The sequence below is a fragment of the Dipodomys merriami genome, unplaced genomic scaffold (genome assembly GCF_024711535.1).
Source record: "Dipodomys merriami isolate MVZ:Mamm:240054 unplaced genomic scaffold, mDipMer1.0.p SCAF_2, whole genome shotgun sequence".
In the NCBI taxonomy this organism is placed as follows: Eukaryota; Metazoa; Chordata; class Mammalia; order Rodentia; family Heteromyidae; genus Dipodomys; species Dipodomys merriami.
In genome coordinates this window covers 117,060,941-117,083,089 of record NW_027203381.1, presented here as the reverse complement: position 1 = coordinate 117,083,089, position 22,149 = coordinate 117,060,941, and the positions used below count along the sequence as shown (strand labels likewise).

Genomic DNA, 22,149 nt, shown 5'->3' with positions numbered 1-22,149 from the left:
ATGGAGATGGAACAATATATTGTTGAGTAAGCTGGGTCACTGAAAAAATTAAGGGAGAAATCAAATAGTTCCTGCAAACGAGGATTACAGTTCAAAGCTGCCTGAGAAAAGCTAGATAACAGCCCTTTAGAAAAACAAAGTAAAAGCAAAGAACTAAAGATATGGCTCAAGTGGTAGAGTTCCTGCAAGCACAAGGCCCTGAGTTAAATATTCAGTATCACAAAAAAAAAAATAAAAATTATAAAGACTAGGCACAGCTGAAGAGAAAAATGATCTCCAAGATACATCTGATGAAGTTATCTAGCATTGTAAGGAGAGACAGAGGTGAAAAATATGAAAGAGTAAATGATCTGGAAATAGTTCAACGTACTATATGTCTAGTTAAAACTCCAACAGGGAAAAAGAGATACAAATAAGAGAAAAAAAATTTTACATACAGGCCTCATAAAAGACAAAATTCAGAAGAAACATACACAGTCAAAACAGGATGAAATAAAAGCAATTTTTAGCTATACTTAGAAGTGAAATGACATAAAACTCAAAATAGAAAATCCAATGAGCCTAAAGAAAGATTTTTTTCTTTAAAATGTATAAAGCAGAAAATGTATATTTTCATCATATGGACAGAAAACAGCTCATGTCTGTTATAATAATCTCTTAAAAATCCAGGTTAAGCCGGGCACTGGTGGCTCACGCCTGTAATCCTAGCTACTCAGGAGGCTGAGATCTGAGGATCGTGGTTCAAAGCCAGCCCGGGCAGGAGAGACCGTGAGACTCCTATCTCCAATAAACCACCAGAAAACCGGAAGTGGCGCTGTAGCTCAAGTGGTAGAGCGCTCGCCTTGAGCTGAAGAGCTGAGGGCCAGCGCCCAGGCCCAGAGTTCAAGCCCCACGACTGACCAAAAAAAAAAAAAAAAAAAAAAAATCCAGGTTAAAATAAAAACATTTTTAGATAAAAAGTAAATTCATCACCAATCAAGAGACTTGAATTAAAGGAATTTCTAAAATATACCAATTTAAAAACAGATTGGCCAGGTGAGGTGGTATAGACCCTGTAATACTACCTATGGAAGCACAGACAGCAGGATTCCAGTTTGAGGCCAGCCTGGAACCAAAACAGGAGCCTCTATCTCATAAACAGCTAAAGCAAAAAGAGCTGAGGTCATGGCTCATGTCCTATCAATCATCTGCCTAGCAAGTGTGAGGCACTGTGTTCAAATTCCAGTACCAAAAAAGAAGAGAACAAAAACAGATTGTCTCATAGGCCTAAAAGAATTTTTTTTTGTTGTTATATATGTATGCATGCCAATCTTGGGGCTTTGGGGCTCCAAGTGAACACTCTAACACTTGGGCCACAGCTCCACTTTTGGCTTTTTTGTGGTTAACTGAAGATAAGAATTGCACAGACTTTCCTGCTGGGGCTGGCTCTGAACCATGGTCCTCAGATCTCAGTTCCTAGTAGCTGCTTGTCATGAGCCACCAGTGTTCAGCAGAAATATAATTTTTAGGGGCTTGGAAATTGGCTCAGTGGTAGAGCGCTTGCCTTGCATACATGAGGCCCTGGGTTCGATTCCTCAGCACCACATAAGCATAAAAAAAAAAGCAGGAAGTGGTGCTGTGGCTCAAATGGTAGAGCACTAGCCTTGGGCTGAAGAGCTGAGGGACAGAGCCCAGGCCCAGAGTTCAAACCCCATGACCGGACCCAAAAATAAATAAAGAAAAAAGAAATATAATTTTTATGGGCTGGGAAAGTGGCTCAGTGGTAGAGCGCTTGCCTTGCATGCATGAGGCCCTGGATTCGATTCCTCAGCACCACATAAGCAGGAAAAAAAAACATGGAAGTGGTGCTGTGGCTCAAGTGGTAGAGTGCTAGCCTTGAGCTGAAGAGCTGAGAGACAGTGCCCAGGCCCAGAGTTCCAGGCCCCACGACCAGACCCAAAAAAAATAAAAAATAAAAATAAATATAATTTTTATAAGCAAACACCTAAAATGTATTGATTCAAAAAGAAAATGGAAAATAAAATGAAGGAAAATTATATTCTGGGTAAATTAAAAAAACTAAAGCAAAATTAGGGATAAAAAGGATGGCAATGGAATAAAGGTCCAATACACTAAAAAAAAAAATATTAAGCTTGCATGCATCTAATAAGAAGTCTGAAAGTACATAGAAACAAATAGAAATAACCAGCTACTGGTTGCCAATGGCTCACACCTAGCAGAAAGTTGGAGAGACTTTTATCTCTGATTATCAAAAAGCTGGCTCAGGAGGCTGAGATCTGAGGATCACAGTTCAAAGCCAACCCAGGCAGGAAAGTTCGTGAGACTTATCTCCAATTTGCCACCTGAAAACTGGAAGTGGCGCTGTAGGTCAAAGTGGTAGAGCGCTAGCCCTGAACAAAAAAGCTAAGAGACAAGGCCCAGGCTCTGAGTTCAAGCCCCATCACCAAATAAATAAATAAATAAATAGGAAGTTGCCAGACACAGATGGCTCGTGACTGTAATCCCAGCTACTCAGGAAGTTGAGGTCTGAGGATCATGGTTCAAAGCCAGCACAGGCAAGAAAGTCTGTGATACTCTTAACCCCAATAAACTGCCAAAAAAAGCTGGAAGTAGAGCTGTGGCTCAAGTGTTTGCGCACTAGCCTTGAGCAAATAAAAAAATCCCAGGCCCTAAGTTTAAAGCCCAAAATAAGCAAACACATAAAAAATGGTTACAATTATAGGCAATTGCCAGGCAGCAGTGGCTCACCCCTGTAATCCTAGCTATTCAGGAGGCTGAGATCTGAGGATCACAGTCCAAAAGCCAGCCTGTGCAGAAAAATCCATGAGACTCTTATCTCCAATTAACCACTCAAAAACCAGAAGTGAAGTTGTGGCTCAAAATAGTAGAGAGCTAATCTTGAGCAAAAAAGCTCTGAGATGTAACCCCTCTGTACAGTATTTTCACAATAAAAAATAAAAATAAAAATAAAAATAGCTCTGAAACAGCACCCAGGTCCTGAGTTTAAGCCCAATAATTGACACCCCCCCTCAAAAAAAAAAAAAGCTATGTTAGATAAAGGAAAAAAATGGAGGGGCTGGGAAGGTGGCTCAGTGGTAGAGTGCTTGCCTTGCATGCCTGAGGCCCTGGGTTCGATTCCTCAGCACCACATAAGCAAAAAGAAAAAAGCCGGAAGTGGCGCTGTGGCTCAAGTGGTAGAGTGCTAGCCTTGAGCTGAAGAGCTGAGAGACAGCGCTCAGGCCCAGAGTTCAGGCCCCACAACCGGACCCAAAAAAAAAAAAAAAAAAGGAAAAAAATGGATCTTGGAAAAGTTTATAAATGCTTATAGGGCTAAAAATGTGGCTTAGCGATACAGTGCTTGCCTAGCATGCAAGAAGCCCTGGGTTTGATTTCTCAATACCATATAAACAGAAAAAGCCAGAAGTGACGCTGTGGTGTGCGAGCCTTGAGCAAAAGAAGCTCAGGGACAGTGCCCAGGCCCTGAGTTTGAGCCCCAGGATAAATAAAATAAAAATGCTTATACTATGGAATAACGACTAAAAATTAACATTTAGCAAGCAATTTAAATTAGAAAAATAAACACTAAACTCAAGAAAATAAAAGTAAAAAAAAAGTCAATTAATAGAAACAAATATAATAGGATTAAGCCAAAGTGACTTTTTACAAGATATACCACATTCCCAAGATATGCTGGAAATCATGTGATAAAATGACAAAGTTTTCACTAACCTAATCAACAGAAAATGCTGTTCTTCGTGGGGAAGCATTCCCAATATCAAACTAAGAATACCTCTATAAGCACTTCTAATGAACTACTATAATGGCCCTATTAAACACAGACCTGAAAGTGTGCTACAACACTAAGAAAAATGAATTAAAAAGGAAACTAAATGGAAAAGAAAAATCCAAATGTCATCATTTGCAATAGTACAATTTTCCTCAGAGAAAACATAAGGGAATTCAAGGAAATACATTAGAAACAATAAATACGTTTAAGAAGAGCATGCCCAACACCAATATAAAAATTCACGAAGTTTCTATTTACTAACAATTATCAGAAAATAGAACCTTTGTATGAAACTTCTTTGTTTAGCCTGGTGTTAAAATTTTTAAAAATGAGAAAAGGAATACTGTTACTAAGTGCTGAGTGTTCATATATACTAAAAAAAAAAAAAATAGAACCTTTAAAAAACATCGTCAGCCAGGTGCTGGTGGCTCACACCTGTAATCCTAGCTACTCAGTAGGCTGAGATCTGAGGATTGTGGTTCAAAGCCAGCCCAGGCAGGAAAGTCTGTGAGATTCTTTTCTCCAATAAGCCATTCTTTTCTCCAATAAGAAAACCGAAGTGGCACTGTGGCTCAAGTGGTAGAGCACTAGCCTTGAGCTGAAGAGCTGAGGGACAGTGCCCAGGCCCAGAGTTCAAGTCCCACCACCACCAACAACAACAACAACAAAAAGATTTAAAACCTAAATAGCTAGACAATGGTGGCTCACACTATAATCCTAGCAACTCAGGAAGCTGAGATCTAAGGATCACAATTCAAAGCCAGCTTAACCAGGAAAAATCCATAGGAAAACTCCTATTTATCTCCTATTAATCACCAAAAAATCACAAATGGAGCTATGGCTCAAAGAAGAGTATCAGCCTTAAGTACAAAAGCTCAGGGGCAGCGCCCAGGCCCTGAGTTCAAGGCCCAGAACTGCACAATAAAAACAAAAAAATACTAAAACTCCAACAACAAAAAAACCTAAATAAACAAATCTTACAGGTCTCAATTCTCTCCAAATCAGACTCAATCAATTCCAATTAAGTCCCAAAGGGTTTTTAAATAATATGCAACAAGCTGATGCTTAAAGGTGTAAGAATAGCTGGGACTCCAAGACCTTCCTAAAATACCAAGATTTCAGATAAAACTAGCACTTGCAATTAAGACAGTGTGGACAACACAGATAAGGTAACACTTAACACAGATAGGCAACTGAGAAACAGACCCATAGAAATATGAACATGAAGATGCCATAGTATTCCAGTATCACTGGCTTACATCTATAATCCCAGCTTCTCAGGAAGCTGTTATCTAAGTGTCATAGTTCAAAGCCAGCTCAGGCAGAAAAGTCCAAGACATTCATCTCCAACAAAGTGCTCAAGAGGTAACTTACATACCAGCCACACACACACACACACACACACACCCTCCATTACCAGCAGTGTGCCAGTGTATATTTACAATACATATATAAATGTAAGATCAGGGTTACCAAATGGAGGGGGGGAATGTATGCAAAAGAGAGGGTCGATTAGAGCTCTGGGGAGTACAGGGCCAGCAGGAATGAGCCACATGGAGGGATAAAATGAATGTTAACCACAAATTCACAAAATCCTACAGAAAAATCAGTTCCAGAAGGATTATTAAGGAGTCATCATTTAAAAACTTCTAAAAAGAAAACAGGAATGTCCTCATAAGCTCAGAGCAAGAAGGTTTCCCAGTAAGATTACACTAAAATGCAACATCTGTTTACCAGAATACATAATACCATAAAGAGTAAAGCCAGGCCAAAACTAGAAGACTCTTTTTTTTTGGGGGGGGGGAGGTCTGGTCATGGGGCCTGAAAATGGGCCTGGGCGCTGTCCCTCAGCTCTTCAGCTCAAGGCTAGCGCTCTACCACTTGAGCCACAGCACCACTTCCAGCTTCTTTCTTTTTGCTTATGTGATGTTGAGGAATAGAACCCAGGCCTCAGGCATGCAAGGCAAGCTCTCTACCACTGAAGCACCTTCCCAGCCTACTAGAAGACTCTTTACAATGCCTGTGTCCAATATAAGATCAGGGTTGCTAGTTTGTTCTAAAAGACAACTCAACAGAAAAAAATGAGCAAAAAGATATAACCATATATTTCATACAAAGAAAACACAGATGATTCATAAATATACAAAAGATGCTCAATCTCATTAATAACCAAAGAAATGCCAATTTAAACCACAACTGTGTATTACTTCATTACTATTCTACTGGCCACGTATTAAGAAGTCTAACAAATGTTAGAGAGGCTGCACATCAACTATAATTCTCACTATCGATAGAAGTAAAAAGTTGACAAACTGTTAGCCAGTGTTGCACAACCACCTCAAAAACAATGTAGAATCCCTTCATGAAGTTTAACATTCACACCTTTAACTCAGCAATTCCACTTCTAGCAAACAGCTTACCATAGTGGATTTCAACCTACTTTCTGTTCATGAACCACCAAAAATGTGCTTGAAAATCCCCTATCTTCCACATGTTGCAATAATAGCTTTTTTTTTTTTTTTGGGGGGGGGGTCCGGTCATGGGGTCTGAACTCTAGGCCTGGGCGCTGTCCCTCAGCTCTTCAGCTCAAGGCTAGCACTCTACCACTTGAGCCACAGCGCCACTTCCGGCTTTTTTCTTTTTGTTTATGTGGTGCTGAGGAATCGAACCCAGGGCCTCATGCATGCAAGACAAGCACTCTACCACTGAGCCACCTTAAAGTCAGAATTAAGATTAAATAATTGCAAATGATGAACTTCTACAGTATCATAGTGGCATTTTAAAGCAAAACTGAGATGATAATTTAAATGTTATAATTATTAGCATAGTTGATGAAAATAACTATACACACTGATAATTAAACAACAACAACAACAACAACAAAAGTAAAACTGCACTGGAAATGCCTCTCTGAAAGAAATGGAGGAGCCTAAAAGAGGATTCCTCTCACTCTATGTATTGCATTTTAAATTATTCCATTGTTTCCCAGAGGTTTCCAATTTGGAATTACACAGACATTAGGTCTTCCCTGTGGTAAGAGGTTTGCCTTTCTTATGTAAAGTGCCACTGCAAAAGGGAAGGTGAGAAAGTTGAACCAGCAGGAAACTGCTACCAAAGATATCAAGCATTACCAATTTTAGGAAAGAGCACATACATAATCTAAAACCCTAGAAATGCATTCGTTAACACTGTTTATACTCACACACTTTAACTCTTTATTATTTCCTTAGGAGTCATATACCCAAGGAGGAAAATTAGAGAAATTCTCACAACTATGTATTGTATATCAGAATCCTCAAAAGAGCAAAACCTAGAAACAACAAAATGCCTAGCAACAGGAGAATGAATTAAAAAATTGTGTTATATTCACTGATGGAATATTACACAACAGTGAAAAACTAGTGTTTACATCTATACTTAATATTGGTGACTCAGAAACATAATACTGAGTAAAATAAGCAAGTTCCAAAAGACTACAATATCTTTTACTCAAAAACATAGACACCATACAATATTACTGAAGGATATGTAAAAATCTGATATAAAATTATTTTCTAATGCAAGGAATAACTCAGGATCATTACCTCCAGAAGTAAGGACATTGAATGTTGGCTATTTTTATTGATGGTAAATTCATAGATGCTCATTTTATTGTTTTGCTTCACAGCTTGCACATTACATATTATAAGGATTGTTTAAACATATGAAATAATGCTTTTACTAAACCACCTCACTTAGCACTAGAGGTACATAATCATGGAAATCCTATCTTTACATCAACCTTATTAACATTAGGTACATAACAGTCATTGGAATTGATTTTATCAGGACCAAATTCCATACAGACTGAGCCAATTACCTGTGAGTGGTTGACCCATTGCTAAAGCAGAAGCTAAATTTGCAGCAAATTTAGCAGCAAGCTAAAGTAGGAAGGAAGCTGGTCAGTAAAGAGAAGGCAAAAAATGTAGTTAGCAAATATGTGAGGAGATGGGAGTTCTCACTATCAGTGCAGGTGAAAACTGCTACAATCACTTTGAGAGCTTCAGTAATACTTGGTTAAGCTGAAAACACATATATTGTCCTATCCAGTGTATCTGCTACTAGGTAAACTTCCTAGATAAACCCAAATGTGTGCACAGGAGACAGGTACAAAAATATCTATTCCAAGAACAATTTCTTAAGAGTCAAAAACTATAAACAATTCAAAGTCCATCAACAGGGTAATATATATATGGTATATTCATATGATTTGATTCTATACCAACAATTAGAATGAACCAAGGAAAACAGTAATTCAATTTATGTATATATAAATCTCAATCATGATGCTGAGTGAAAACAAGTTGCAAAAAGACATACGTAGTTTAGTATCACTGACGTTTAAAAACAATACTATATAGTTTATGGATTCGCTGTGATCAAAGTATAAAATATTCAAAGAAATGATAAGCACAGGCCTGAACACACATGGCTATCTGAATAAGGAGAGTAGATGGAACCTCCAGAACCTTTTATTTATTTTCTTTTTAGAAAGATCTGAAGTCATTTTGGCAAAGCAATTACACCTGTAAAATCTAAACCATTGAATGGTTGTTTCTGTTTTATATTAGAAATAACCCAGAAATTAAAAAAAAGAAAATTAGACAATAGTATGGAAATTGAGCAGAACAGCCAGAAACAGCCAAAACGCAGCCCTTGAGCGCAAAGCATCAACCCATCAGAAACGTGGTACAACTTGAGTCCCTAAAGAGTCTGTCTTTCCATCGTGGACCTTTGTAATAAATTCCATCTTCCTTAACATAAAATGCAAATTTATTGCCATTAAAAAAAATCCTAATTAGAGTTGTAATATGAGCAAACTGCTCCCAAGGGAGCAGTAACATCTGTAAGATTTCTATCTTGCTTCCCTTACCAAAATCAAGAGATTTACACGGTTGCCATAAAACACTCCCTGAACTACCAAGGGTTATCACGCAGCTAGGTTGGGTGGGTTTTTTTTTTGGGGGGGGGGGGGAGGGAGCAGTTGTCATGGCAACATGTTTTGGAAGGCGTTTCCCAATTGATGGGTTTGCGGGAGTCCAGAGGCCGCCGCCGCCCCCCTCCCCCCTCCCCCCCCCCCCCCCCCCGCACTGGTACCAGCTCGCAAGCACCTGCCCCTCCTCTGCGCGGCGGGGCAGCGGGCCGGCCCTCGTCAGCCCTCGGCCTCCGCGGGGAGGAGGATGCTCAGTAGCGGCCGCGGGAGCTGGGCGGAGGGGCGGGCCTCCTCCCCTTCCTCATCCCGCCCTTTTCCTCTCCAACACCTCCTCCTCCCCTCCCCGTGGTCCAGCGCTCGCTTTGAGCATCTCCAAGAAAACAGGTGACGCACACGCGCGCGCACGTACACGAACACTCGAGAAGGACACCTCGGACACGCGCTCACGAGCACGACGGGACCCCCGTGCAATTCACCGCCGGGCCTCGTCGCGACGGCAGCGGGCGCGAACCCCGCGGAGGGAGCACAAAAGGGGGGTGTACACCCACGCCTCCGCTGCGAAGCGTGTCACACGGGTGGGGGGCTGCGGGGACCCACGCGCGTGCCCGCGCGGCCTCCCGCGCAGCGTCACCCGCCCGCGGCCGGGCGCGCGGGCGGCGGGGGCGTGCGCACACAAAGGGGCCCCTCCCGCCCTCGCCCCGCACCCGGGCACCCCCGCTCCCGGGGCACCCCCACCGGGGAGAGGCGGCCACACCTCCTCACCTTGCGAGCGCCCGGGCGACGCGGCCACCGCGGGGCTCTTCAGCTGCGGCGGGCCGCCGCGCACACACCCACACTCGCTGCACACCCACGGGGGGGCCGCGGCGCGTCCGGCTCCGCGGGCATCTTGGCTGCGACGGGACGCGGTGCCAGCCGGAGGCCTGCGCAGGCTGGGTAGGCACTCGCTCGGGCCCGCAGCCCGGGAGCCTCGGACGCGGGCCGCCGCCGCCGCTGCTCTCGCCGCCGCCGCCACCTCCGCGCTCCACGTCAACCAGACTGAAGGAGGGAGCGGGCTGCAGCAGCGCAAGAGGAAGACGTCACGTGGGTTGGCAGCGCGCACGCGCAGTCGCGCCGCCCGCCCCGGCTCCCCCTCTGCGGCGTCCGCTGAGCCGTCCCTCCGGCCCCCGCGCTCTCGAGCTCCCGCCCGGCGAGGGTCTTCGTGCGCCTGCGCCCGGGGTGGGGGGGCGCCGTCGCGCCGAGGCCTTCTCCTCAGTATTTTTTTTTTTCCCTGACCCCACTGCGGCTGTCTGGTCGGCGCTTGCGCAGAAGACTCAGCGCGAAGGCGGCCGAGTGGGCCGGGAGGGGGGCTGGGTGGGCTTACTTGGAAAGGCCCAAGGTCGAGGGTCTCCTCGCTACCCCGCGCCTCGAGTAAGAGCAGGAGCCCCCTCGGGAGGGCGGGCGCCCGGGGCGCGCGGGCCTCGGGGCGGGGAGGGCTGGGCTGTCCAGCTGGAGGCGCTGCCCCCCCAACTCCTGCTTTTCTGCGCCCCCTTTTCTGCGCCCCTGGTGCTGCAGGGGTGCGCGCGCCCGCGCGGCGGTGCGCGGGGCGGGGGCGCGCAGCTCTGCTCCGCAGTGGCGGGCGAGCCCGCGGCTCCAGATGAGGTTGTCACAGACCAGTGGTGAAGGGGAGGAAATCACTGACGCCCGTTGTGTTCCTTTTCCACAGACCTGTCTAAAGCCACTGGGAAAATGGTGGAAAATTCACCGTCGCCATTGCCAGAAAGAGCGATTTATGGCTTTGTTCTTTTCCTAAGTTCCCAGTTTGGTTTCAGTAAGTACTCTCCGAACGAATGGCCAGGGCTGCTGCTGCTGTTCAACGTCCAGGAAATGGTGCATTTGTTCTTAGGATGTGCACACAGGAACTGCTGATGCTTCCCACCTAGATCTCTTTTTGGGAAACTCTGACGGGAGCTAGTGTCTGCTCAGCGTGCTCTGTATGCCAGCACGAGCCTGAGAGATTTAATCTCTAATTAGTTTATCCAGTACCAACCAGCACCATAGCAAAATGAATAAAACCCGATCCCTGCTCTTCAGGAGGGTATTGAGTTAACCTTGTGTTGGCTACCATCAGTGTCAGGAGAACTTCTCTGATCCTAATTACATAGGCTGAAATCTGAGGCTCATGATCATGCAGAAAAGCCTGTAAGAATTATTTGCAATGAACCACACAAAAGTTGGAAGAAGAGTTGTGGCTCAAGTGATAGAATGCCAGCCTTAAGCGAAAAATCTAAGGGGGATATGTATTTAAATGTTTTATTTCTTTCAGGTGATAGTTTCTAACACATTTATAAGGTGATTTCTTTGTTGCTTTGTATGTCCCTCCCCCATGGTATAACCCCTGCTTTCACTGTATTTGAGGTTGGTATAATTTGTGGAGGGGAAGGGAAAATCAAATCGTTTAAATAGGGATACAGGTGGACTCATTGCAACAATCTGATGTACAGGTCCTTATGTGGAAAAACGAACTTTACAATTTTGGTGGGGGGGCGGGAGGAGGATGGGAAGGGATAGGAAGGGGAAACAAAGGAGGAGGCTACAATGCTTGATAAGAAATGTACTCATTATCTTGCCCATCTAGTTGTAACCTCTCTGTACAGTATTTTCACAATAAAAAAAAAATTAAAAAAAAAGAAAAATCTAAGGGTAGCCCTCACGCCTTAAGTTCAACCTCCAGGATTAGCACAAAACAAGCAAAAAGCAGAGGGCCTTAAATGAAGGCATAAGGAAGTTTGGAAGCGAAAGATTTAGTATCACTAGCCCTTTACATCCTAGATCTGTTTATTCCCATAATATTCCATTTTGAAATAGATGCTCACTGAGAAACTAACATGCCCCCACTCATGCAGCAGCTCCAAGTTCCTACCCAAAAAGATTGGGTATTACAATTTTTTTTTTTTTGGTTGGTCATGGGGCTTGAACTCAGGGCCTGGACACTGTCCCTGAGCTCTTTTGCTCAAGGCTAGTGCTCTACCACTTTAAGCCACAGTACCACTTCAGGTTTTCTGGTGGTTCATTGGAGATAAGAATCTCATTGACTTTCCTGTCCCCACTGGGGCTCTGGCTTTAAACCTGATCCTCAGATCTCAGCCTCCTGAGTGACTAGGATTACAGATGAGACCCACCAGCACCCAGCAGGATTGAGAATTATGAGACCATCATGAGGGAGAAAATTAAATGTAGCCAACCCAACTTTCTAAAACTTAGTAAAAATCAGGAAGGTAGAATAGTGATGGTTTTCTGAACCATAACCCAAAAATAAAACTGGACTCTGTAGCCATTGCCTAGTGAGGTTTGTGGATAAAAGAGTTAGAGAAAGTCAAATTCTGGCTCCTCCACAGATTTGTTATTTGACCTATGACCATATTATTTAACCTTGGGCCTTCAGGTTCCTCATCAGTATATGAGTGTTGATATATATGGGTTGTTGAATACATACTGTGCTTCAAACAGTCCTTTGAGGTAAATGCTGTCATTGTTGTCCTAACTTTAAAGATGAAAATACAGGGGTTTAAATAACTTGCTCTTCCTCACAAAGCTAGTAAATGCTAGAACTGGAAGGTAAATCCACATATTAACTGGGATAATTTATGTAAAGTACTTAATGCAAAGGAATGATAAGTATTTAATCTAGGTTGGCTGCTCTTATTGTCATTTTTCCATAAATTCCTACTCAAAGAATATTTCAAGGAATAGAAATTATATAAATTAAATCAGTGATTGTAACGCTTAAGTTCCATGATGCACACCCAAAAATTGGGTCAGATTCATTGAGGTGCTGGTGGCTCACACCTGTAATCCTAGCTACTCAGGAAGCTGAGATCTGAGGATTGCATTTCAAAGCCAGCTTTGGCAGACAAATTTAAGATTTTTTTTTTGGGGGGGGCCGGTCATGGGGCCTGAACTCTGGGCCTGGGCACTGTCCCTCAGCTCTTCAGCTCAAGGCTAGCGCTCTACCACTTGAGCCGCTGTGCTACTTCTGGCTTTTTTCTTTTTGCTTATGTGGTACTGAGGAATCGAACCCAGGGCCTCAGGCATGCAAGGCAAGCACTACCACTGAGCCACCTTCCCAGCCCCCTGAGATCTTCTTATCCCCAACTAAAAAGCAAAAAGCTGGAGGTAGAGATGTGGTTCACGTGGTAGAGCCCCAACCTGGAGTGAAAAACCTAAAGGAGAGCAAGGCCCTGAGTTCAAGCTCCAGTACTAGCACAAAAAAGAAAAATAACTCATTGAGTGCTTACTTTGTGCCACATACAGACAGTGAAATACAAAACATCCAGAAATGTGCTGCTTTTCATAGTTTTCATTATAGTAGAAGGAGAATAATAATGGACAAATTAAATAAGTAAATACAATATCAGATGGTAGCATGTACTAGCAGGAGAAATTAAGAAGGATAAAGCTTTTCAAATGTACTCCAGTATCTCCCTTTATTACTCACAGTGAAGTTAAAAGATTAATTTATTCATCCCTGTTTACCATTAAATATTAAGCTTAGGAGGATAGAAACCATCCTATCAGGATTCACTATTGTAGCTTATTCGATAACATTATTATTAGAATTATAGAAGTATATAATTCTATATTACATGCATATTAAGAGAACTATCATCTGGGCACTGGTGGTTCATGCCTGCAATCCTAGCTAATAAAGGGGCTGATATCTGAGGCTCTTAGTTCAAAGTCAGCCCCAGCAGGAAAGTCCATGAGATTTTTGTCTCCAGTTAACCTCCAAAAAATCAAAGTGGAGCTGAAATGGTAGAAACTTCATTTATGCAAAAAAGCTGAAGTATAGCAGTAGCACTCAGGCTGTACCTGAGTTATAATGAGTTCAACCCTCAGTGTAAGAAAGAAAGGAGGGCTGGGAAGGTGGCTCAGTGGTAGAGCGCTTGCCTTGCATGTATGAGGCCCTGGGTTTGATTCCTCAGCACCACATAAGCAAAAAGAAGAAAAGCTGGAAGTAGTGCTGTGGCTCAAGTGGTAGAGCGCTAGCCTTGAGCTGAAGAGCTGAGGGACAGTGCCCAGGCCCAGAGTTCAGGCCCCACGACCGGACCCCCCCAAAAAAAAGAAGAAGAAGAAAGAAAGGGAAGGGAGAAGGGAGCTACCTCTATGATTGATTCAGGTAGTTTGAAATATATCTTCTTTGGCAGACACTAAAGACTTAGTAGGATTCCATTTGTGAAGAAAGGAAAGGAAGGAAGGGAGGAAACTAATTCTATGATTATTGATGCAGGTAATTTGAAATGTTTCCTTGGGCAGACAGTATAGCCTTTCTAGGATTCCATTTATCATCTGTAGACATTACATCCATACCTCAGGATTGGCAATTAAATGAAATACTGCACGTAGATATTTGCTTAGCTTATAGTGGGTGCTTAGAGTTTACCTATTGTTATCATACCATACAGGGCAGCCATAAAGGGAGCCATAGAATTTAGGATTTAGGGGAAGAAGATTGTAGTCTGGGAGATAAAGTAGAAATTCAACCTGTAACAGCAGAACTAGAATAGATTACAGACTAAAGGTCTGTAATTGCTCCTCCCTTGTGGATGTAAAGTGGTTAACACCTAGTATACAGAAAGAAAATTACAAGGTACAGTAAGAATTAGGACAATTGCTAAGGCATGATTTGTGTACCTTTGAATTGCCTAAAATACAGTGTGAAGGTTAAAGACATTACCAAAAAAAAAAAAAGGTAATTATGATAAGCTTTACAAAAAAATGGTATAAGGGGCTGGGAAGGTGGCTTAGTGGTAGAGTGCTTACCTTGCATGCATGAGGCCCTGGGTTCTATTCCTCCGCACCACATAAACAGAAAAAGCCAGAAGTAGCGCTGTGGCTCAAGTGGTGAAGTGCTCGCCTTGAGCTGAAGAGCTGAAGGACAGAGCCCAGGCCCAGAGGTCAGGCCCCATGACTAACCAAAAAAAAAAAGAAAAGATACACATAAAGAGCTGGAAATACTTAGCAACAAGGGAAAAATCATTTCTGAGAGAATCAGATACTTCAGAGGAACTTTTTTGTTGTGTCTGAGCCTTATTAGATTGGATCCATGCCTTACTAACTTTTTTTGTCTTCTCCCTTATGTTCAGTACTTTATCTTGTGTGGGCTTTTATTCCTGAACCTTGGCTGCACTCCTTAGGCTTAACCTATTGGCCTCAAAAGTAAGTTTTGTATTTCTTTTTTTTTGGTCATGGAATTGAACTCTGGGTCTGGGCACTGTCCTTCAGCTCTTCAGCTCAAGGCTAGCATTCTACCACTGGATCCACAGCACCACTTCTGGTTTTCTGGTGGCTTATTGGAGATAAGAGTTTCACAGACATTGCTGCCCAGGCTGGCTTTGAACCACGATCCTCAGATCTCAGCCTCCTGAGTAGCTAGGATTACAGGCGTGAGCACCAGTTCTTGTCAAGTTTTGTATTTCTTAAATAAGAGTCAAATTAATGCTGTTTTGAAGGGTCATATTCTTTTAAGACCACCTGAATCTAGGTAGTTTTTGTTTTTTGGTTTTTTTAAATTTGTGACTAGCAATATGGAAACTGAAGACGTTTTTTGTTGTTGTTGTTAGTCATGGGGCTTTAAATCGGTCTGAGCGCTATCACTTAGCTCTTCAGCACAAGGCTAGTGCTCTACTACTGGAGCTACAGTGCCACTTCCGGTTTTCTGGTGGTTACTTGGAGATAAAGAGTTTCATGGCTTTTCCTGCCTGGGCTGGCTTTGAACTGTGATCCTCAGATCTCAGCCCCCTGAGTAGATAGGATTATAGGTGCACCTGGTGAAACGGAAGACTTAAATACAGGTCTAATTGCAGATTAAACATGCATGCTTATCTCCATTTTTGCTCAAAATCTTGCTAAAAATTGTTTTTCCTATAAGGAAAAATACCTTTTTAAGATATAAACCTACAGAAAAAAATACTTTTTTTAAGATATAAATCTACAGAAATAAAGAATAGCTAGGAGAACAAATGAACAAATGTTTCAACAAAATTTTGAAAGTGGATTGTGACAGGAGTTCATGCTCTTCCCACATTGCTTGAGAGAAGCATTTGTGAAGGACACATGCTTGGGAATCCCAGCTGCTCAGGAAGATCACTGTTCAAGGCTAGGATAGGTAAAAAGTTACTCTTCCCACCTCAGCCAACAAGCGGAGCACTATGCCTATAATCCTGGCTTTGGGGGAGGCTGGGTCTGAGGCTGGCCCCAGTGCCCCCCCCCAACAAAAAACAAAAAAACACTGCCACCACAGCCCCTATCCAGAAATGAACTAAAGCAAAAAAAGAGGTAGGGGAGTCCTCAGGACAAGACTCAAGTGGTAAAGAACCTTCCTAGCAAGTGCAAGGCCCTGAGGATCTAACCTCAGTACTGCGGGGGGCGGAGGGTAGGGTAGGGCAGTGTACCTCAGAACTCCAGATGACGCAAACATGGGATGCATCAGTACCTCGTTAACGGGGTAGTTCTGAGTTGGATGAAGACATCTTTAAAGAACATTAGATTCTGAAGCATACCTCATTACTCCTCATAACTGAGAGAAAAAACTTCCCCTGTAGAAAACAGTCACTCCATAGGAGCCAAGGGAGAGTTTCAAGCAAGGTCCAAAAGATCTGAGTGTGGAAATGAATGAGGCACCTTACTGAACTGGAGCATGTAAACGTCTGCATAGCTGAGTAATGCATCCACTGAAACATGACAAGATAGAGAACTTAATAGGTTTGCCTGTGTTGAGAGAAAATTGAGAAGCATATCAGAGAATTTGAGCATTGGTATGTACACAGGAAACTAAGCACACAAACCACAAGATAAAATTACTAGTCTCAGGGCTGGGAAGGTGGCTCAGTGGTAGAGTGCTTGCCTTGTATGCATGAGGCCCTGGGTTCGATTCCTCAGCACCACACAAGCAAAAAGAAAAAAGCCAGAAGTGGCGCTGTGGCTCAAGTGGTAGAGCGCTAGCCCCACGACCGGACCAAAAAAAAAAAAAAACAAAACCAAAATTACTAGTCTCAGAAAAAATATATATATATATTATAAGAAAACATGTTAGTATACTATGGTTTCAGTAGGAAACATTGTATAGTCATAATACTAAACTGATATAACCAGTAAGCATAGCAGGTGGTAGGGGACAAATTCCTCATCTCTATATTAGGAAATCTAGAGAAAATATCTGAAATTGGAGGGAAAAAAAATCAAGAAATAATATGAGCACATGGTATGGAGATGAGTAAGTCCCAGAAGGAACAGCTCAGGGGTCTTTGTTTGTTTGTTTGTTTTTGTGGGGGTGAGTGGGCCATGAGAATCCAGGATATCTTGGAGGGGAGAGAAAACTGCAGCTTCTTATTATAACATTGGAGAGCTATTGGGGTAGTATGTACATACATTACAAAAAATTGAATTTCAGTGTTCAAAATATGTTTTGTGACTGCTGAGAAGTAACTCTTTGAGATATGTGTTGTGTGCATTAATATTCTCTCCTGCAGATACTGGGCAGTGGCATTACCTGTCTACCTCCTGATAACGATAGTGATTGGTTATCTACTCTTATTTGGAATTAACATGATGAGTACCTCTCCACTCAACTCCATTCATACAATCACAGGTAAATTTTTATAAAGTACTGGGAGAAAGGGGGAGTAGAAGCACATTTATCAGAAAAGCAATCAAGACACACTTTGGGACAAGAAAATAACCTAGGGGAAATTAATACAAACTTACACTAAGGGAAATATTTGCATGAAGAACATAACGTGAATATACACTAGTATATTCATGGAAGAAATAAATTCTGATGAACGATAGCACTAGTTAAGAAGTGTATGTTCTGGATAAACACACAAGTACATCAAGTATGTTCCTATTGCTCAAGGGGTACCTGTGGACATTGTTCAGGAGAATTTGGGGGCTATATTAGCCTCCGGACCACCACTATGGCCCAGTTAAATAGATAGAAGAACCATAGCATGGTTTTCTGGGGTTTGCTTTTTCAAGTGTTTCCCTTTCAAGTTCAAAGCTAACTAGATTCCTAAGCTCTCTAGGAAATGAAGCGATTTTGCGGGGGGGGAGGGGTCTGGTCGTGGGGCCTGAACTCTGGGCCTGGGCGCTGTCCCTCAGCTCTTCAGCTCAAAGCTAGAGCTCTACCACTTGAGCCACAGCGCCACTTCCAGCTTTTTTCTTTTAGCTTATGTGGTGCTGAGGAATCGAACCCAGGGCCTCAGGCATGCAAGGCAAGCTCTCTACCACTGAGCCCCTTCCCAGCCCGAAGTGATTTTTTTTTTTAAATTCCTGGTATGATTTTTTTTTAAGTTTTCTAAACCTTTATTCTTGCAATGTATGTAGAAAATTAGTTACAGCATTTAAAATTTTCTAATAACCAATCATATTTACTGCCAGTATTACAGCAAAATAGACAATTTGTACAAAAAAGAAAATAAGGGGCTGGGAATGTGGCACAGTGGTAGAGCACTTGCCTTGCATGCTCGAGGCCCTGGGTTCGATTCCTCAGCACCACATAAGAAAAAAGCTGGAAGTGGCGCTGTGGCTCAAGTGGTAGAGCGCTAGCCAAAGAGCTGAGGGACAGCGCCCAGGCCCAGAGTTCAGGCCCCACTACCGGACCCCCCCAAAAAAAAGAAAGAAAATGAAAAGTTGACATGAATATTTGTACCAAATGCCTTAGTAGTTTTATGCTGTCAGTAAACATCTTCATTGCTGGGATATCATTCTATCCCAGGAGAACTGAAAATTAGACTTTATTTCATTTTACAAATGAATGAAGAATTTTTTCTAAGTTAGAGATGAGAAAAGTACTTTGCTGATTACATTTTTTTCATTTTATTGGGACACTTTTTTTTTTTTTTTTTTGGTCCTAGGGCTTGAACTCTGGGCTTGGGTGCTGTCCCTCAGCTCTTCAGCTCAAGGCGAGCACTCTACCACTTGAGCCACAGCCCCACTTTCAGTTTTCTAGTGGTTTATTGGAGATAAGAATATCTTATCTCCAATAAAAAACGGAGGTAGGGAGGTGGTTCAGTGGGAGAGTGCTTGCCTTGCATGCATGAGGCTCTGGGTTCAATTCCTCAACACCACATAAGCAGAAAAAGCCAGAAGTGGTGCTGTGGCTCAAGTGGTACTGGCAAAAAAAAGAGTCTCACGGAGTTTCCTGCCTGGGCTGGCTTTGAACTGTGATCCTCAGATCTCAGCCTCCTGAGTAGCTAGGATTACAGGCATGAGCCACGGGCACCTGGCTGGGACTCTTTTTTATTATCTTTAGTTGTATAAAGGAGTTGCCGTGGACAAAGCAATTTATGAATACAATGCATCTTGATCAATGTCATTCCTTTCAACATACTCACCCCTCTTTACGCATAGAATGTTTCTAAAGAGAAGATTTAAGTAATCATCTAGTTATGTTTAACACCATTTTTGTCTTTATCCAACTATTATCCTAGTGACCTATGTTGAGATCTTCATCAGCCACAGAGGCTGTAGAAGAAATTGCTTGTGTCAGCAGCTTTTTGGTTTTTTCCTACAGATAACTATGCTAAGAACCAACAGCAGAAGAAATACCAAGAAGAGGCCATCCCAGCATTAAGAGACATTCCTATTAGTGAAGTAAACCAAAGGTTCTTCCTTTTAGCCAAAGAACTTTACACCAAAACCTGAGTCATGTGTAAGCACACTGAAACCAAGCTTTTGTGTACATATTTTGGAATATTTTGGTCATGATTCTATTAACTGTCTTAGTTATATCTCATTTTGAAAAATGAAAATTGATCTCATATTAAGTTCAATTATTATAATAATGGAAATGTTTTAAAATATGAGTTATTATTGGACAGAATAAAATGCATTACTGCATTACTCTACAGCAAGCTTTATTGAGTTTGTTTGTTGGTTGTTTTTAGACAGCATTTTGGTACATAGACCAAGCTGATCTCAAACCCTCAACCCTCCTGCCTCAATACACAAGTTGCTGGGATTGTAGATGTGTACTGTCATGTCTGAATCTTAAAAGGCCTAAAAAAATGTGTAAGTATAATCAAGAAATCATTCTGAAGAGATAGTTGTATTGTAATTTGCAAAGGGCGATTGTATCTTTCTTCCTTTTCATACTAAGGATTCCAGAATTCAAACTCTTGGATTTGGTGGAAGGATACGCTTAATATTTGTGCCATGAGATTCATGAATTCTTATTGTCTACCAGGTAGCAGGTATTTTTCTACATACAGACAAGATTCTCTCAAAGAGATTATATATTGTTTGTTTTTAAGAGCTTGTATTGAGATAGACCAAGCAAACAAAATGTGGTGGGTGATGTGCAGAGAATTAAGGCAGCCTTTTAGAAAGTAAAAGGATGAGTGCTCCAGACTAGGTGTCCAAGAAAAACTTCGTTGAGGGAGGCAGTTAAGTATGAAATTTGAACAGAATAAAAGGAGCCATCATAAAAATTGGAGGGGCAAGGTGAGCTTCTCAGTATGCAACTGGTAAAGCAAGGACTGAAAGGTGGGAAGGAGTTGGTGAGAAGGTAAGCAGTGGATCTGAACTCACTGAGGATGGATGTCATCTGAGGCCAGGTCACGAAGGGTTTGTTCAGGACCAGCATAATAAAGGAAAAATAGTGGGGCACTGGTGGCTTACCCTACTCAGGAGGCTGAGATCTGAGGACCGTGGTTCAAAGCCAGCCCGGGCAGGACAGTCCCTGTAAGACTCTTATCTTCAATTAACCACCAGAAAACCAGAAGTGGCGCTGTGGCTCAAGTGGTAAGGCTCTTGCCTTGAGCTGAAGAGTTGAAGGACAGCGCCCAGGCCCAGAGTTCAAGCCTCATGACTGACAAAAATAAATAAAGGAAAAGTACATGAAAAGTTGGGTTCTCAAAAAGCTTTTTGGTATGTGGGTTATGTTTAGAAATTAAAATAGAAAGTATAAACAAAAACTAAATACAGTTTTACTATACAGCTAATTTTGCTGGTCCATTACATTCTTTTTTTTTTTTTTTGGGGGGGGGGTCTGGTCATGGGGCCTTGAGCTCTGGGCCTGGTTGCTGTCCCTCAGCTCTTCAGCTCAAGGCTAGCACTCTACCACTTTGAGCTACAGTGCCACTTCCAGCTTTTTTCTTTTTGCTTATGTGGTGCTGAGGAATCGAACCCAGGGCCTCAGGCATGCAAGGCAAGCACTCTACCACTGAGCCACCTTCCCAGCCCCCATTACATTCTTATTGCATTCTTCTAACAATAGTTTTTCTGTTACATACTTAACCCAAGTCATCACTATAATAAGCTGAATTGAAAGAAAATGAAATGTAATATAAATACTTTTTTTTTATCAGTCATGGGGCTTGAACTCAGGGCTTGGGTGCTGTCCCTGCGCTCTTCAGCTCAAGGCAAGACTCCGTCGCTTGAGCCATAGCACCACTTCTGGTTTTCTAGTGATTTATTGGAGATAAGAGTCTCACAGACTTTTTTGCCTGGGCTGGCTTTGAATTGTGATCCTCAGATCTCAGACTCCTGAGTAGCTAGGATTACAGACATGAGCCATCAGTGCCCAGCTATAAATACATTTTTATGAAGTTTTTATAAAAATATAGGCAAATAGAGGTTTTACATCTTTTACCAATCTCTTTACTGCCTGGCTTTATGAAAGATAGCTGTGATTTCATATCTGCTTCTACAATCAACTGGTGACATTAGCCTGTGGAAAATTCCACTGTATATTCATAGAAGAGTGAGAGTGGAAAACAACATCTTCACATTACTTTGAAAATTGTTCTAGGGGCTGGGAAGGTGGTTCAGTGATAGAGTGCTTGTCTTGCATGCATGAGGCCCTGGGTTTGATTCCTCAGCACCACATAAGCAGAAAAAGCCGGAAGTGGGGCTGAAGTTCAAGTGGTAGAGCGCTAGCTAGTCTACAGCTGAAGAGCTGAGGGACAGCACCCAGACCCAGAGTTCAGGCCCCATGACCGACAAAAAAAGAAAAAAAAATTTTTCTGACCTCATAGACTCCCTCATATAGAGAGCTAGTGGGCCTCAACTAGTTTTGTGTGTGTGTGAGAGAGAGAGAGAGAGAAAGAGAGAAACTATGTGCATGTTTTGGCCAACTCCATACAGTGGCCACTGGTAGTGCATCCTGGAAGGAAGGAGTTGACACCCACAGAACCTGTAGCCTTACACAGACAAACCATTAGATAAACACATCTCCTCCTTCATCCCCCCCAAATACTGTTCTGAGCTCCTCAGAAAGACTTGTGGGAAGTGAGCTGCGGTTGCCATGGTACTGAAGAGCTGAGTCACTCTGCTATGCTAGTCTGCCTATCCACTCCTGCTCCCTGGGCTCACTTTTCCAATGAACCACCTACACGCAAACCTAGGTTCT

At 42.6% G+C, this 22,149-nt stretch overlaps 2 protein-coding genes across 5 annotated transcripts in view; one reads left to right on the top strand and one right to left on the bottom strand.

Moving 5' to 3' along the window:
- The window catches only part of Ttc3 (tetratricopeptide repeat domain 3), a 121,623-nt gene extending 111,828 nt beyond the window's left edge, over nucleotides 1-9,795 (bottom strand). For 2 of the 4 annotated variants that reach the window (XM_070030661.1, XM_070030660.1), the window contains exon 1: nucleotides 9,522-9,605. The gene's annotated coding sequence lies outside the window, so the exon portion shown is untranslated. Of the gene's footprint in view, nucleotides 1-9,521 lie in introns of all 4 variants that reach the window. The other 2 variants (XM_070030663.1, XM_070030664.1) reach the window with 2 other exon arrangements.
- A 112-nt stretch (nucleotides 9,796-9,907) lies between these two features.
- Pigp (phosphatidylinositol glycan anchor biosynthesis class P) lies at nucleotides 9,908-19,634 on the top strand. Its single transcript, XM_070030659.1, has 5 exons — nucleotides 9,908-10,166; nucleotides 10,462-10,566; nucleotides 14,882-14,954; nucleotides 17,267-17,385; nucleotides 19,312-19,634. Exons 2-5 carry the CDS (start codon nucleotides 10,485-10,487, stop codon nucleotides 19,440-19,442), a joined length of 405 nt encoding a protein of 134 aa, XP_069886760.1. The 5' UTR covers nucleotides 9,908-10,166; nucleotides 10,462-10,484; the 3' UTR covers nucleotides 19,443-19,634.
- The last annotated feature ends 2,515 nt before the right edge of the window (nucleotides 19,635-22,149 follow it).